At 44.4% G+C, this 17,076-nt stretch overlaps 1 protein-coding gene across 8 annotated transcripts in view; it reads right to left on the reverse strand.

Moving 5' to 3' along the window:
* SOAT1 (sterol O-acyltransferase 1) overlaps positions 1-16,789 on the reverse strand; it is a 31,384-nt gene extending 14,595 nt beyond the window's left edge. Inside the window, exons 1-3 of one of the 8 annotated variants that reach the window (XM_087733470.1) lie at positions 16,695-16,789; positions 10,955-11,088; positions 2,651-2,709 (exon numbers count right to left, since the gene is read on the reverse strand). In XM_087733470.1, coding sequence (XP_087589596.1) covers positions 2,651-2,709; positions 10,955-11,078 — 183 coding nt within the window. In that variant the 5' untranslated portion in view covers positions 11,079-11,088; positions 16,695-16,789. Of the gene's footprint in view, positions 1-2,650; positions 2,710-10,954; positions 11,089-12,091; positions 12,107-14,495; positions 14,613-16,694 lie in introns of those variants that run through there. The other 7 variants (XM_087733467.1, XM_087733469.1, XM_087733471.1 and 4 more) reach the window with 7 other exon arrangements.
* Between the last annotated feature and the right edge of the window lie 287 nt (positions 16,790-17,076).

Genomic DNA, 17,076 nt, shown 5'->3' on the forward strand with positions numbered 1-17,076 from the left:
TCTGCAAGAGACATGGACTTGTTCCTTTAAAAACAGGAGAGAAAAAAAGAAACATCGAGTACTTTGGAACTACCACCTGTAACAGAAGACACTGGTGCTCTCTGATGCAGCCTGCTTTTACAGCATGCATGCACATATCCCTACCAAAAAAGTCAAACAAATTCCTGCTCCTCTTGGAGTGCTCAAACTTCCATCCCAAACAAAACACTCCTACAAAAACATTCCTACCAAAACCCTGTCTTTTTTTTTTTTAAAGTCTCTCCCCTTTTTTCAGTCTAATCTCCTCTCAGCACGAGTTTAACAGAAATTATTTCCTGAAACTACCTCTTCCCTTTAGTTAGCACTCTGCTGAGATTGCCTCCTCCTAAAACAACCCCCCAGGGCTGATACCAACATATGCATGTGTCTGGATTGGGAGAGCAGGGCATGGGTTCTCATTAAATAAAATATAACCAGAGCACAGACCCTACAGTAGTTGTAATTCTGTGCAACGTATCGTGCTGTATTATCAGCTATTACTACTGCCATTCAAAGGGCAATCTACTTGAGCAATTGCCTGAGTAACTGTTAGTGCTCAATAAGGCAAGTGCATTCCACCCAGTCACCAAAGAAATGAAACTTAAGAGAACGCACCTCCCACCAGCCTTTACTATGACAGGGCACGGATACACAGATGGCCTTGTTGTAGCCTCCCGCAATGGACAGCACTTAACCAAGAGTTTCCTAAAATATGCTTGAAGCCTCAGACAAGGAACTGGGCAGATCCACTCAGCTATCACCACGAAGTTTTAAACAAAAGAATCAGATCATTACAAAACCAAAAAGGGGGGACAAGTATGAAAAGAATGCTATGCCATAAAAAGCAGAAGCTGGCCAATAACTGATGAGAAGTCAGAGAAAGTTGAGGGAAGTAACCCTGTAGCTTACAAAGAGAAAGTTGCAAAAAGTTCCCCAGCATTTTACTCATTCTAACAGATTTAGTAATTTTAGTCACTGAAACATGACGACATCCAGCCCTGACCAAGTGACAGAACACATCATTCTCAGTGCAGTTTAGGATGAACAAAGGACTAGATTTTCAGACTGGACTGCAGATGCATGAAGGCATCCTATGCACGCATAATACCTAGCACCTACAATCCCATTTAAATCAGTGGGAGTTGTCAGTGACCAGCACTTTTCGGAAGTCAAGCATCTGTCTAGATCTCAGATACCGATCGCCTAAAAGGTAAACTGCAATTCAAGCCTTTGTTCAGTGGTTCACACAACAAAAAAGCCAGGCACTCCAGGAATTCTCAGGAATTTTGCAGTAGATGGCGGTTTTTACTTAACCTTATAGCTATTATTGTAGCTTTGAGGCACATTAAGCAAATTTGCAAGCTGACTAACTCAGGGTTTAAACCCTAAACTCCCCATGTTTTGGGAGAAACTTCAGTAATTCAAGTGACACTGCTGGTTTTCAACTCTCTTTGCAGATAAGAAATCACTTTGTCTGCAAACCAGTGTGTCTCAAAGCTGGTAGCCAGGAAAAAAATTTAGAAACAAGAGGCATTCCCAAAGAAAGAAATCCAAGATCAAGTAGCCCCCTTGCAACCAACTAGTGTTCCCTGGAACTTACAAAGCTACATGTGCTTAATGGTCAAAGCTTTCTCATGCAAGCATCTGTTGCCAACATAGTGATTTGCAGTGGCTGCTTTGTCTGCAGAGAAAAGATATGAGGCTTGTTCTATCATATCCTCAGTAAGAATCAGAGAAGACAACTATGAAATACGTTGTTGAAAGACACCCTTTGCAGAAGACACTTAAATACACTTTAGTTATATCTGTTATAAATAACACACCACCTATAGAGGTGAAAAAAAAAGACTTTTAAACAGGAAAACATCTCAAAGGTGCAAGATACTGTTCTCTGTCTTATAAGTATCCACCCCCTAATAATCACATAAGGGTGGCACAATTACATTACTTCATTTTTACCATATAATTCTCTGCAATAAAACAAAGCAAGAGTGCAGGACGATTCGCCCTGAAGAACACGCGTGCTACAAAACAATGGTTAACAAAGAGGGTGCAGTTCATTGTTAGCTAACTTCATTTAATTTGAGCATAAATCAGCCTAACATAAGCTAAGACGATGGCAGCTCACACAGAGACAGATGACATTAGAAATACCTAGTGCTATTTTCTTTGAGGATGTTCCTCACTGACAAAAAGAGTGGGACCAAGGCTCAGGAGGGTCATCTCCACAGCCAGGGCTGTGGGATACAGGCTACATGCTGCCCTTTACTCAATGGATAACAGGACACAGAGCATTTTAAAGCCTAAATATGCAAGCAGGCTAGCTGATAATCACGCTGTCAAAAGTTAGTGGTCAGGGAAGTTCCATTTTATTTACAGGCTTCAAAGTTCATTCTTATCTTCGGACTTCAACCTATTGGGGTCAAGTAAGACAGAACTGCATTTGATAATACTATCTCTCTTGTGCAAAGTCAGAAGAGAGGAGGAGGAGAGAGAGAGGGCTGTGTAAGAGTCACTGCACTCAAGCTATGACTGAAGAGGGACATGTGTTCCAGGACTAGTGACTCTCCAAAAGACATTCAGGGTCAATTATCCCACTCCTCCCCACAAGCAAGCATTACAGTATATTTACCTCAGCTTCTGCTATTAGCTGCATTTTCCTTGTTATCACATGGTCAACATCAACCCGGCCTAAGGAGAGAAAGCAAATATTTAACATTTGCATTTTCAGTGATCCGAGCTGCATGTCTGAAAACACAGAAAGCACAACATACAGTAGCTCAGTCACTGCTTTTTCTTTAGCACTTCTGACTTCTAATAAGGTCCCAGTAAGTCCAAAGCTAAGCTGCAGGAAATTCATCAGCTATTATCAAGTATTTTAAACAGCCATTTAGGATCACAGCACTATAAGGCAGTCAACAGCTGATAACACGCTGGATTTTTGAAAGCTTTATTTTCCATCAGCAACTCTGCAAATCTTCCCAAGGTCCCTAAACACACTCAGCCTTGAAAGAGCAATTAGAACAACCCTTAGAAGGTCATATCCAAGTGTGCTGATCTTTTATCAGAGCTTTATCTTACGCACAGTGAACTAGACCTAAGAGCAGGTTGTCTATTGGCCATGTAGAGACCTCCAGACAAGTCACAACTATCCGTAAAATACCATAACCAGCTCTGAAGACAGGCTAAATGGCAAGTTGGAAGGTTATCCTGTGTTCAAATCTGGCTACTCCCACTCCTTTTATCTCCCAGGAGAAGTGCTAGGTATCAGTCTGACTGTATTCCTCAACAGGTTTTATCGCTTAAGCAAACAGTCAGGTCTAACCATGCCATGAACATCATCTGACTTTTATCATTACCAATACCATTGGCTAATATGTAAAGCCTCAAATATCACCTTTCTTTTGCATAAAGAACTATACACATCTGAGATGCCTCTATTACATCAAGAGGAACAACATACACAAATCAGACATTTCAGACTAGTCGAGTTTTAAGACAAGGTTTGTCTGCAATGGTTGTAGAGTGCTGGCAAGCCAGCTGGTGTTTCACTTCGCCAATGAGAACGACAACACAGAAGATAAAGTTACTTGAAACAGAGAGTCTTGCACATGAAGGAAAAGCAAGATTAAAGCAGCAATATCCACCCACCTAAAATACTAGTCAGGGTGAAAAGATAGCAACAAACCTTGCCTTGTGCATGTCCTTTGGCAATTATAGCTACACCAGTCCCTGACACAGTAACACATAGCTAGCATGACAACTTTCACCTTCCGTTTCTAAGACAACTTTCACATTCAGTTTCTAAGACAACACTACCACTTTGAGAAAAAGACGACACTGAACTGTTTCTTTAGTAACTTTCCAGTGAAGCATGAGCTAACAGATTTGCAGTAGTTGCTAACGTTGTGTTGCTGCATGACAAGAAGACAGATTCATAGCAATATCACAGTTCACAATGCAGCTTCCTTGTCTTGCCCCACCTGTATGTGCACAGCCTATGCACACAAAATGCACAGTGTATTGTTTTAATAGAAGCAAGTGCTTCTATAATGCACACTGGTCTGAAGATGCTCTTATGAGCAACCAGTTGTAAGAAGTTCAGATAGACCTGCTTCAGAGATCACTCCAATTCCAATACTGGAGAAGAGTTAAATGAAACAAGATACTTTAATGAAGCTATGCTCAGTTGTCGGCATTAATTTCCCCCTCCACCCCAATCAAGCAGGAAGATGAGTTTTTTTGTCTATAAAACCTGCTACACAAGCTATAGACTTAAGAACAAACCAGCAACAACAGCCTACTATTAAGCAGCCTTGTAATGCAACAATAAACAAGGAAACTACTTAACACCATGAATTTCTGGCTGCATGCAAAGATCCATTTTCACAAAAATAGAATTCCTGGTTGCTAAGCACCTCACCTCCAAGACAAAGAAAGCTACCTCAGCATTTAAGCTCAGCATGCTGTTACACTTGCCGAACAACAGCAGTCTGGAAAACAATTTGAGAGGAGAGTGTAAGATACCACTAGAGAGTCCCTTGTCCCACGCAACTCGTGCACTTTGCTGGTCTCAAATGAATTCCCTCTCTCTCCCCTAATAAATAATAAAAAAACCCCACCAAGTTGTTCCACAAGCAGAACTGTATCCACTTCATATCATCCCAATGGCTCTACTCCCTCACTGCACCACTCCACAACTGTATTAATAGCCCCCTCCCCCCATTACTACTACGCTAAGAACCATCTTGTGCTTACCTGCTAGAAAACAAACCAGACAGAGCTGTTGAGCTCAAAGCACAATTAACCTTTCCTGCAGAAAAGTAAGAATTTGTCACTTATCCAGCTGCCAGTCTTCAAGATTATCAAGTTTGCTCGAAGCCATCCAACACAGCCAAAGAGGACAGGACACATGAGACTTAAGGGATTGCACTATTTCCTTTGTAAGCTAAGCTAAAAATAAATAACCACTGCTTTGACCACGTATTTCCTATCAGATCTTACATTCAAAGTCTCCATTATAACTACCCAGGAGTGGCTCACTTTGGAAATAAAACCCCCTTTTTCACTTACAAGGCCTTAAAGATGGATACAGTTTTACAGATACCTAACGTACAGCTTTAATGGTTGTACAGGAAATGAGGCCATTCTTTGACCTGCTGACTTTAATTGCTAAATTGTACGCAGCGTCCCTCCTATGACTTTATTCACCCACATACCAGTGCGTATGCACAGACTAGACTAGAAACACAGCATCTTTTAGAAGGCTTTAAAATCAAGATCTCCATGTCTTTAGTATATGCATCTCATAACAAAGTAAAACCACCTGTAACCTTGTTGCTTCTTTTCCAGAACAAAGAACCTCCTATAGAAGAAAATCCGCCCCAAAACAACTCATTCTGCTGTGTTGCATTGCCCCATAAACTCAAGCTGTGTCACAAGGCAGATACCAGAGAACACAAACTCATCATCTTCTTGAATCACTCATCTTTTGTTGTGCAAGCTGCTACTTATGTTCTGTGAGGTCATTTGACAGGAGAATCATCACATGATTTTGAGTCTAAAAGGAATTGTACGCTGCTGATAAGTCCAAATCTTCATTTTCCTTTGACAGTGAAAATGAAGACTGGATCACTTTGGGATTGCAACATCATTACAAAAATGGACTCAAGGCTGCACAATACAAGCAAGCACACCTTAGCATTTAAAACAAGATGGGATATGCCCTAAGAAAATGGGAAATATATTTAAAGTTATAAGGAAGAAAATCTTATTTGAAGACTAGTACGAAATAGTAGCAAATTTCAGAGGAGACTGAAGCAGAGTTTGCTTTGAAAGAGCTTTGCTCACAGGGAGAAGTTTTAACTTAATGAGACTTGTGTTCCCTTCCCATGAAAGACATTGATAAGATCTTTAGCTAACCACTTGTCTTGAGCTTGTAGAAACTGATCCTTGTAGGATGCGACACCTCTGCACAGCCCAAACTCAAAGCAGGTTCAAAAGTCAGAAGAAAAAAAAAAAAGCAGCAATTTAAAAGTAAGCTTTGTTTCCATAAGAAACCAGGCTCATAAAAGATCACCTGAAGATTAAAAAAAGCTTTTTATTGTTGTAAACTTAAGCAACTTAAGTTTCACAAAAGATTTACAAACTACCTTTCTTCGAGGATCTCATTGTTCCTTTTTCAACCTACTCTTGTACATGTTACAGACAAGTGACATTTGAGATGACTAAAGAGGCATCCCATTCATATGAGCTGTTAGGGTTGCAGCTTGGGATCCAACAAAAGCAACTTCTACAGAAGACACTAGCCAGCACTCTACTAAGCAAGCTCTCAAAAATTAACTGTGTTAAAATGCATTAATTTTATTTAACCGCTACAGTTTGCAATTACCACTAAGGGCACAAGTGGGAATAAGTCATTCGAGTAAAGCCGTGGCTTGCGTGCAGTGTTACAGTTCCAGCCTGCAAGGACTTCACCAGCCACAGAAGCTGCCTGCAGCCCAGCACTCTGAGCCATTGCCACTCAAACTGTTCCTGCATTGTGGCAATAATCTTATTATTGAGCAGTTAGAGCAACCCAGGGAGACTACTGCTATCTAAATCCCTGCACAGATTTCAAGATAAAAATGCCTCTTCGCAGAAAAGCTAGGAAAAGCACACAAACAAACTTCAGTTTATTGCCACATGTACTTCAAAAAAAGACACTTCTCAGAACAACCAAGCACGCCACTCACAGTTCAGAAGCATATTTCCCTAATGATGTCAGGATCTGTTTAGCTTCAGGATCTTCATGTAAAGTCAGATACAAACTGTATACAATACTGCCCTTCCCTAAAAGAGTTTAAATTATCTTCATTATTTCTTGATCAGACAATTTACCAGTCATGAGGTTAGAGCAACACAGGCAGAAGGATTTCCTATTACTGTTGGACACCTGGATTCAAAGGCTCCATCTTTAGAAACACTGAAGATCTGATCTGAAGGACAGCCATGTTAAAGCCAACCTAGTGCAAGGCTACTGTAAAAAGGGAAAGTCTTCCATATCTGGTACAATACAACATATGTTAATAACTTGATGCTAATAAGCCTTATTCTGACTTATGGTAATTTATTTGGCCACTCAGCAGATAGAGGCAAGTTATGACTAGATTGCTGCCAGAGCTCAGCTGATTTGCTTAAAGAATGCACAGGCCATAGGTCGCTGCGCTGCAGTTGGGCAAAGAATTCAGTTAAAAAGTTATTTCTACAGGGACATGGGACTCAAACAGTCTCTTCACTAGCAGGAGAGAACACCAGCATTCTCTATGTCATGCCAGCACGTCCACAGACGCTTCACAAGAAGCTGCTCAGCCTTCACCAAACCCACAGGTTGCAAAACATGAGAACACCTAGAATCACCAGAATCCACCTAGTCTCAGACAAGACAGCTCTGTTGCATCCATCTCCCTGAAACATACCCAAGAAACTCAATTTAAGCAGTTTCAAATTCATTAATCCCTAAGAAATAGCCTGTTGATACATTGAACACTTATTGCTGTGAGTCAGACAGCAAACCCTAAAGCTTTCCAAATTGCTCCCTGTTTTAGAGCTCCCTCCTCCTACACCTATCAGTAGGCACACACAATTCGTGCAGCTTCATGAACTCTTGCACTGAGAATGATCAATAGTAACCTCTTCACTGAAAGATAACAACCCCTTTTTAAGACCAGCATTACCAAACAGGCTTACTCACACCAAAGAAAGATACGCCACATAGCTTGTTTGCAGATCAGTTGCCAGAGACAATTCTAATCCTTTTCTGATTTCCGAGAAAACAAGGGCAGACTCCACAACCATCAGTTTACTGTTTTGAATGGTCTAATGTCAGCATTTTAGAGGCACTCAGATACACGCTTAAGAGCCATGTCCTCTCTAACCTTTTAAGATCTGCCCATCCAGTTTCTATTACGCTCATTCCAGGTAAGTTTTCCTGCAACTGGCACTGCCCGATATCGATATCGCATTAAGCGGAACAGTTTTATATTTATTTATGTATCTTCAGCTGAAAACATGTAAGACTACTCTTATTAAGAAAGCCCAGCTTTTGACAGGGGATTATTGCTGCTTAGATCACCTGTTGACTCTATGCCAGGACCAAATTAGTTGTTTAATTATGACACTGGAGCCAATTCAAGGAGGAGAAGTGATATACGAGACTGAAGTTCAGCTACTCTGTCAAAGTGACATTGCAGGCTGAATGATTACAAGATACAAATACATCAAAGGACAGAAGAATTCTTCGGGCAATCTCAAAGCTATGAGTATTTCCAGCTAACTATAAATTTGGGGGTACTTCAGTACAAACTATTCAGTCTTAGAACTCAGCAAGCAATGAGACAGTTTTCAGCAGCATTGATGAGGCAAGAAAAAAAACCCCTAAGCTATACAAATGGAAGAGTCAGACCTAATGTAGCTCTAAAGCCAATATATGGATTACAATTATTCCTCTAAGCAAGTTCAGATCAGCCAATGCGTTTGAGTTTTAATAAAGAAAGGATTAATGGCCGAGCCGTTTCTGTACAAAGTTCACACACTTCTGGAAACAAATCAATTGGCCCTTGACACATTAACTCTTAAGTTAAAAAGCAGATGGCATTTACTAATCAGGGAGGATCAAGGGTGGGAAATCACATTACCGATTTAGTTTTTCTACAGAAATAATTGCTACAAAGACACTATGCATTTACTTCCATACAAGATACTGTCTTGACCCGGCTAGAATCCCTTGGCTGCAATAAACATGCATCTTGTCTAAAACTTTACACAACACCCAGTGTTAAGATGCCACAGCAGTAAAGAGGATGTTGCCAGACACAGCAGATCATTAGCCTCATGCTGCCTCTATACACATCAGGACCAATGCCTTAGAAACAGCTATTCAGATGTGAATGGCTAGGACAAAAGAAAGCCAGAAAAAAAAAGTCTATGGCTACTCCTTTCGAGAAATTCTTCCACCTCAGCTGTGCTGTCACAGAAAGCCCTGCCTACTCATGCAAGTATACTGGACTACAGGGAGAGGCCACTATCTGGAATACGTGAACACTTCAGTGTGTAAAGCTTCATTCAACCTTTGTGCCGCAGAGGTGCTGATCCGTACAGAGGGCGGATGACCCACCATACAGAGGAATTCCTGACCAGAGGGATGCATCTTCCTCCTGGGGCTACAATGTGGTCAGGCATCAGACTCATGCCTCCTACCTCCCTCTGGCATTCCTGTTGTCCCCATCACTGCGCTGAGCAAAGAGTCCGCAAAAACTGGTAACACTTAACTCTGTGACACTTCTGCTGAATTGGCAGCAACCCTGGAAGGTAAGAGGCACCTAATCTTAACTAACCAGGATTCCTCCCAACTGTCCTTGCTGTCCTTCACTCCAGTTTGTACTGTATTAAAACGCACTGCATTGTTCTAAGCCAACCCACCAGGTACATGTACACACATGAAAGCTCAGTACAAGAGATCTACCCCAGAATGCTTACATGCTACACATCCACAGTATCTCACCTGCAGTGACATTACGCCACATCTCAGAGGTATTAAAACGAAAGGCTTTTAAAAGACAGGCACACCCACCTGTCAAGTGCTAATTATCACAGCTATATTTATTCTTTACCCACAAGCTTGCAAGAACTCAGATTCATGCATAACAGTTAAGGTGTTTCCATAGAAGTAGAAGTCTGCTTCTAAACCCATCATAACTGTTTTCCAGTAGCCATCAACTCCTTGCAATTTTCTAAAAACAGCATTAATGGAAAAGTCCCATTTGATTCAATTAAAACAATGGTACCACCAACAGCTTAAAAGCCCAGTTCTCTAAATAGTTTGTGGGGTGCCTTTCCCTCCAACATATTTTTTTGCAAGAAGAAATCTGACTTGTCCTAAACTTAAATTTGCTTCAACTCCCATTTAGGTTGAAAGAAGTACTGTGAAATAGTGACAATATTCAGAAGCGTACCAGTAAGAATTACCTCCTTGAGTCGCTGGCACCAGGGTTTGGAACTTACACTCGCACGGCACATTGTGATAAACTAGTTTAGCTTTTTGCTTATTCCATCTCCCAAAGAGAAAGGAAACAAGCTGCAATTTCATTGCTAACCTCCTTATCACTAGGCTGGAGTGTGATACAGCATAACCCAGGAGCCTGAGACAGTCACAGTATCCACAGAGTCCACAGGCAAAACCAGTCAAGCTGCCACACAAATGTCCCTGCAAATCAAGGGACAGAACATATGCAGCAGTGACCATTCCACAAAGCCAGCTGTAAGCCACATTATATTGTGACCACAATATAAATGAATACAAACCCAACTGGTTATTGTTCTATTACACCTTTTAAGGCAGCCAAGGTTGAGACCGGATAGAAGGGAGCTGTTCTGACATTAAGGGAGCCCCACAGGAGCAGAGAATCATTCTTTGTGGCATCCTACCTCCACCTGTCTGTCAGGATGGATACACCAGCTTAGCCCATTTCGTTCAACCCTCAGAAAGCCACATGCTTAAAGCTTGTAAAGGAAGCAAGATGAAGTCCCCAGAAAAAGCATTTACCAGATTACTCAAAATTGTTGTCAAGATGCATTTGAACCCTTTACAGCATTAAAGCCTCTCCTCCTCATCACACACATTCCTCCTGTGACAATTAATCACTTTCTTTACTCTAGATCCCTGTAAGCACTGCAGTACATAGCCCCTGAGGGAAAGTTCTGCAGGTCAGCACTCCAAACAACCTAAACCTGCTGAAGAAGTGCAGCTGGCACACAGACAGCTCCACCTTGGCAGTCCCTCTACAAGCAGAAAAACTGAAATGGAAGAGCAAAGAGGCAAGAGCCATGAGCTAGAAAGGACACCTTAGAGAAGATCACATGCCAGAGATGCAACTAATCCCGAACAAAAGAGTCTCACCATTGCTTGAGTTTTGAAATGACCTCTCGCTCTCAGGTCTCCTCTGTTTTTCTTCATTCTCAAGGGTCTTGCAGGTTGTAGTGGAGCCAGACTGGCGTTTCCTTACACAGTCTTCGCCTGCCATTGTTGCCTAGCTAGACCAGAAAAGGATAGCAGGTAATTAATGACAAAAACTCATTTACTCTTTACATTGTTCAAGAATAAATTTATATAGCCTTCTTTACACTAAAGTTAAACTTTTTTTCTCTCCATTGTGAATCAAAGCAAGGGTAGGGGAAATTAAGCACACACTTGTACTAGTCATTTACTGTGGCTCACACTTCCTCTCCCGTACTACAAGCAGTGAAGGAACAAAGTAACCAAGCAAGTTCCCCCACCACTACCAAAATATCTCCCCACAGCTCCCTCCTTTCCCTGCAGACCTTCTAAGTATTTACAATGACTTAAGCCTTTGTGAAATCTTTAAAAGGCCAAAAAGCCCTTGCAAATGCTTTCCGACAGTCAGCTGGACAGCAAAATTTGTCTTCTGAGAGATCTGGCAGGTTTGCTTTGCAGAATCACCCGCATTATTTTGGCTGAGCCAAGCCCCTTCCTGTCAAGTTTTCAGTGCTTACTGAAAGAGCAGCTTCCTCAATAGATCCTTGTACTCTGCCTGGCCAGACAACAGTTGCATTGCAAATCATGGAAAAACAGGAAGAGAGAATCAGGTTTGAACTATGCCAGATCCAATGACAAAGGTCGCTGCTGGAGACAGAGCTGCTAGTAGGGAACACCTGAAGCACCACAGCTAGGCTGAAAACAGAAAATTCTCAATAAAAGGAGGGGAAGGGGATTCTAATTTGGTCACGAGGCAATGTTCCAGCACACTCTCCATAAAATTTAGCTCAAGAAGCTCTCAGAGATGTAGCTACAACCAGGGACAATTTTCAGAACTGGACTTCAAGAAAAAAAAAAAAACAAAACAAAACACACAAGCATGTATGTAACCACATTTTCAAACTGACACCTCTCCTTTTTGATTTTTTTTTTCCACTTTGGCACAAACTTTTAAATAGACATGTGTTTTATTGCTAGTGAACAGAATTCACGCACCAGCACAGATGAGCTGTTAGAGACAGGCAAGGAAAATTCACATACTTGCAGAAAAGTTAAGAAGGCAGAACATAACTATTTAAGGATGGATTTCCTCAGAATACTGAAGCTGGCACTTCTGCAAAAGGGAAATAAGACTTATGATCAGACGTTTTCAGGACTCAGCTTCCTGTGTTTGTCGCTCTACTAGAAGAGTCTCCCATTCTTGTTTCAGGCATCACAGCACATCGGGGGAAAAAAGAAATAAACAACCCTTTTGCAACACCAAACAACAAATCACTAATTCAATCACCAACACCATTTTGTGCAGCACTGCCTCTCTTAGCTCCCTCTGTCTCAAGAGATCACAGCCAGGCCTACAAGCTATAAAACAAAGACCATAAAAATGATCAGCTTCCCAGCTGGCTTTGTACAACATCTGATAGCTCACACTATCCTAGTTTACATAATGCAAAAAGCATTCACATGAAGAACAGAAAGAACCAGGCAAGAATACGGTAAATCTTCCTACAGTAACTATGCTCACTGGCACAGAAAGGTATCTAGCAGGTCATATCCACTTCTGCCAGCTCTGTACACAGTTTCTGCTGCAACCCTCCTGAATACCCCTCTCGCCTTTAAACACAAATCAGTCACCATCATGACGACATTACTCTTTCCACCCCCCAGGTTTCCCACACGGTTCCCAATCCAGACGTGGCAACATGATGAAAGCATGAGAGCAAAGGATCGTTTTGCCCACCTGCGGCTTATAACAGGTAGAGATCCTAGACAGGCAAACATTTCAATCTTTCTGCTCTTACACAAGACAGATGCCCAAAACGCTATCAAAGGATAAGACTGGATCGCTCTGATCACACAATAGGGTTTACAGAGCAATGGAGGGGGAAAATCAAGCTGCCATAGGAATTCATGCACTAACAAGTTACTCCCTGTGCCACTAGCAAGCCTCTCCACTGCCTTCTGATCCAAGTTAAGCCATTATTGTGAGCCACATCTGTCCTCAAAGGTGCAGGTTTTCCAGATCTAACAGAGGACCACAAGTTTAATTCTTTTCTCAGTACACTTTTCAACTTCTTCAAGAGGTGAAGGCGGCACTGCTTCCTCTGCAGTCCAGAGTGGTTAGAGTATCTGACTGAAAGGCTAACAGAAAGCAATTAAAGAGTTGCACGATGGGGGAAGGAAAAATCATGTGTGGTAGGAAAAAAGAGTTAAAGTAATTAACTTACAGAGTTATTGAATTCAGATAGGCTAAGTGATCACAACAAAGCCTTTTTCACACGAAGCAATAACTGTGCTAGGGGAAATCTATTAAAACAAACGTTTTCCTAGTCTAGTTTCCATATGACAAGAGGTATAACATTACAGTACCCAAGCAACTATCAGCACATCAGTGCTTAAAGAGGGCATCAGACCTTCCCTCTAATCTCTGCTAGAACTAAATCAGTCACAACACAATGCCAAGATAACTCCAAAATGTTCACTATCCCCTTCACAAAAGGAAATCGCTCCTCACAATTAGTAAACAGTCCCTCTGTCCACCCCACTCTGCACACTTGCAGGACACCTAGCACCACAAATGCATCCCATTATCAGATTTCCCAGCAGACACTCCCTGATTTTATAGGCATGACTGCGTTATGGCACTCGTAAAAGGTCTCAGAACCCTTGAGTTACTCCATCCTTTCTTTCGAAACGTTGGTAATTATAAGCATGCCTTAGGAGAAAAAACAACACCCTATAGGAAATACATCTTTGCATTTCAAAGGGCTTGGTAGCACAGTGAGGGCACATCTTCTATCTCTGATACCGCTTACACTAAATAATATTACGCCAAACACCTTTCAGATCTCCCAGGTTTTCCTTCGGCCCTTGGGCATAACATCAACTAGCAGAGCCGGTACGCTACATCCCCGGTATCAGCAGAGCTCTTCACGAACTAGGCAGCTACCAAAACAAAGTTAAGGTCATTCCACAGCTCACCCGCAACGCGCAAAACACTCAGCAGAAGGAAAGAAGGAAAAAAAAAAAACAAAAAAAAACCCCGAAACCTGCAGATAACAATGGAAGCTGCTTAAAGCACTGCCGAGGCTCCGAGCACGCCCCAGACCGTAAAGTCAGCCCCCTTCTCCACCAACTCCCTGGAAACCAGCGCGGAAGTGCTACGCGGTGGTGCCGCCTGCCAGCAACAAGACCCACCCCCCAACTATCCCCCAAGCCCCAGCCCCGAGGGCGCCCGGCGGCCTGCGGAGCGCTGCCCCCTCCCCCGAGCCGCAGGGCCCTGCGAAAGGGCTCCGGGCACAGCTCCCCGCCTCAGCAGCACGGCGCCGGGGGGACGCCGGCGCCGCTGGGGGCGGGCCGGGCCTAAAGCCGCCGGCGGCGGCGGGACGGAGCGGAGCCGGCCGGGCCGGGGGAAGGAAGGGCCGCCCTCACCCCGCGGGAGCCTCACCTCAGGGCGACCGAGCCGCTGCCTCTGCGCGCGCCGGCTCCCCACGACCGCTTCCCGCCTCTGCCGCGCGCCCGCGCGCCAGGGCCTCTTCCCGGGGCTCGCGCACGTCACCGCGCGCAGGGGGAGGGGCGAGCGGCGGCGCCGCCGCCCATTGGCTGGGAGGCGTTCCGCGGGGGAGGGGGCGGGGGCGCGCGGCGCGGGGGCGGTGGGAAGCCGGGTGGGAGGCGGCACGTGAGGCGCACGTGGGGCGCGCGCGCCCCCCCTTCGCCTCCCCCCCCCCCCCCCCCCGATAGTTTCCCGCCTTTCCCCCGCGTCCCACCCCTGCCTTTCCTGTCAGGCGTCGTGGCCAGAGGCGGCCGCTCGCCGCCGCCTCCTCCCGGTCCTCCTGCGGCGGACGGTAAAGCGGGGGGAGAGGTGCGCCTCCCCCGCGGGGACGCGGGACGGCCGTGACCGCCCAGCCCAAGGCCCTGAGCGGGCTCAGCCAGCAGCCACGGGCAGGCCTGCCCTCGCCATGAGGACCCCCCTTCCTCCCCACCGCCTCCAACCCCCGGCACAAGGAAAACTTATTTCAAGGAACCGGGAGGACACAGAAGTCAAGGCTGGGAGGCCCGGAGGACCCGGCGGCTTTATCTGTCCTCGTCCTTGAGAAGGAACGCAGGGTGGCTCAACAAGCGCTTGCTGCGGCACCTGGGGTTCGGCACAAACGCGCGTCCTCCCCAGTGAGGTTCTTCCAAACGGCTTTAGGGGAGTGAGGGCAAATGTTTTTAAAGGGAAGTAAAAATGGAGAGCCTGCTGACTTGAGTAGCACCCCCTGCCTCCCAAGAAGTGGGGGGTTTGTGGCAAGGGGGTGTTCACCCTCACAAGTTTTGCCCTGGGGAGCGTGAGCTGCAGCTCACCAGTGAGGGGGGGAGCCGAGAAGGGAGCCTGGCTGCAGAGGTCGCGTTCCTGCCCCAGCCTGTACTCCAGAGGGTCAAAAACTGGGTGAAAGGCTGGGGTTTGCACCCTCGCTTTCTCTCTGTCCCCAGGCGGACACAGGCTCGTCACAGACGGTGAATCACAGGAACACGTCACCAGCAAACAAACTCTAGTAACCTCTCAGTGGCTGCATTTCACTGCGTAAATGGGAAAGTTTTCCCAAAGTCAGGAGAACTAAGCCGCTAATTTCCTACCGCCAAGTACGTGTCTTTCCTTCTCCTCACGACTTCAGGGCTGTGCTATGCATGATATATACCCAGGTGCACCTTGAAAGGTTGTCCCAAACCAAGGTACAAAGCTACGATGAGGTATTAAAACATTTCTATCACATTGCACCTTATCAGACTGGTTAATAAAACAAATTTATTTTAACCGACACGCACCCAAGACACACTCTTTTAAATGTGTAACATTGCTGGAACTATTCAGAAGTTGTTTTAAATAATCTGTGGGGACTCAGAGCAGAGCCGCTGAGTGAAAAAGTCTGAAACAGATTTAGTTTGCAATGTGTGTTCGCACTATTATCACTTCACCCATCTTTCATCCTGCCTAATAGGAAAACTGTTGTAAAAGTTAAAAGAAAAAAATAAAAATCCCGTCATTGCTGAAATGCAAATAGCTGCATGGGTGATAGCACCAGGAATTTTCACATAACTTTGCCCTTGTTCTTAAGAAGTCGATTTTAACACAATGCTGCTTAGAGATACTCTCAAGCCAGGCTATGAACGATCACTGGTGCCCTCGTGCTGAAAATGCTGTGCTAGCTATTTACACTGGAGTGCCTTGTGGTGCCAGCATCGGCTGGGTGAGCAAGTGGAAAAGCAAAAAAAAAAAAACCAAAACCAAAACCACCTTCCAAAAGTTTCCTAAAGGTCAATAAATTGTTGATGAAACTGTTTCAGCAAATTAGTAAAACTCTAACTCTGGATGGTAGGAAATGAGATACCTTGAACATAAAAAAGTGTATGTTACCTTCAGAGCTAGTCGGTTTGCTTTTCTTATTTTGCCTTAAAGAGGCGGTGGCTAGGTGCCACCAGATTTTATTAGCAGCTCTTGACAAGCCTCCCAGGCCAAAGCAGTGCAGCGGGACGGGCACTTAGCTCCCTCTCTGGTCTCTCACAATTTCCCTAGCAGAGCTGTCTCACAGCCTACCTTCCCTTCTGTTTAGAGGCTGTTTACCTGCAGCTCACTGAGGGTGAAAAGCAAAGCGGCCGCTCTTGTTACCTGTCTTCCATTCCGTTACACAAGACATTGGAAGAAGCCACGTCCCCCTCTGCTACCTGTCACTCACGCCCATCATCTGCTGTTGTCTTCGCCAGTCCAAATTGCTGCACTGTTTCCCCAGCTACATCATTTGCTCTGTCACCACGGTGCTTGCAATCTTGATTTTCTAGGGTGTTTTACACTAACCCCGCGGACTGCATTGCTCAATGATTGCCTAACCACAACCGTTCCTGAGCACTCCTGTCTGAATCACTGCGCGGTCGTTCCCATTTATTGACATAGGAACCTGCGGCCCTGACACCCAAACCTTTGGCTTCGGCTTCGCTTCCTCTCACCTGCCCAGTGCCAGGCAGCAACTGGAGTTCTGCAGCACTGCTTGTTT

The sequence above is a fragment of the Nipponia nippon genome, unplaced genomic scaffold (assembly GCF_047370975.1).
Source record: "Nipponia nippon isolate SJK-2023a ecotype South Korea unplaced genomic scaffold, ASM4737097v1 scaffold_5, whole genome shotgun sequence".
Taxonomy (NCBI): Eukaryota; Metazoa; Chordata; class Aves; order Pelecaniformes; family Threskiornithidae; genus Nipponia; species Nipponia nippon.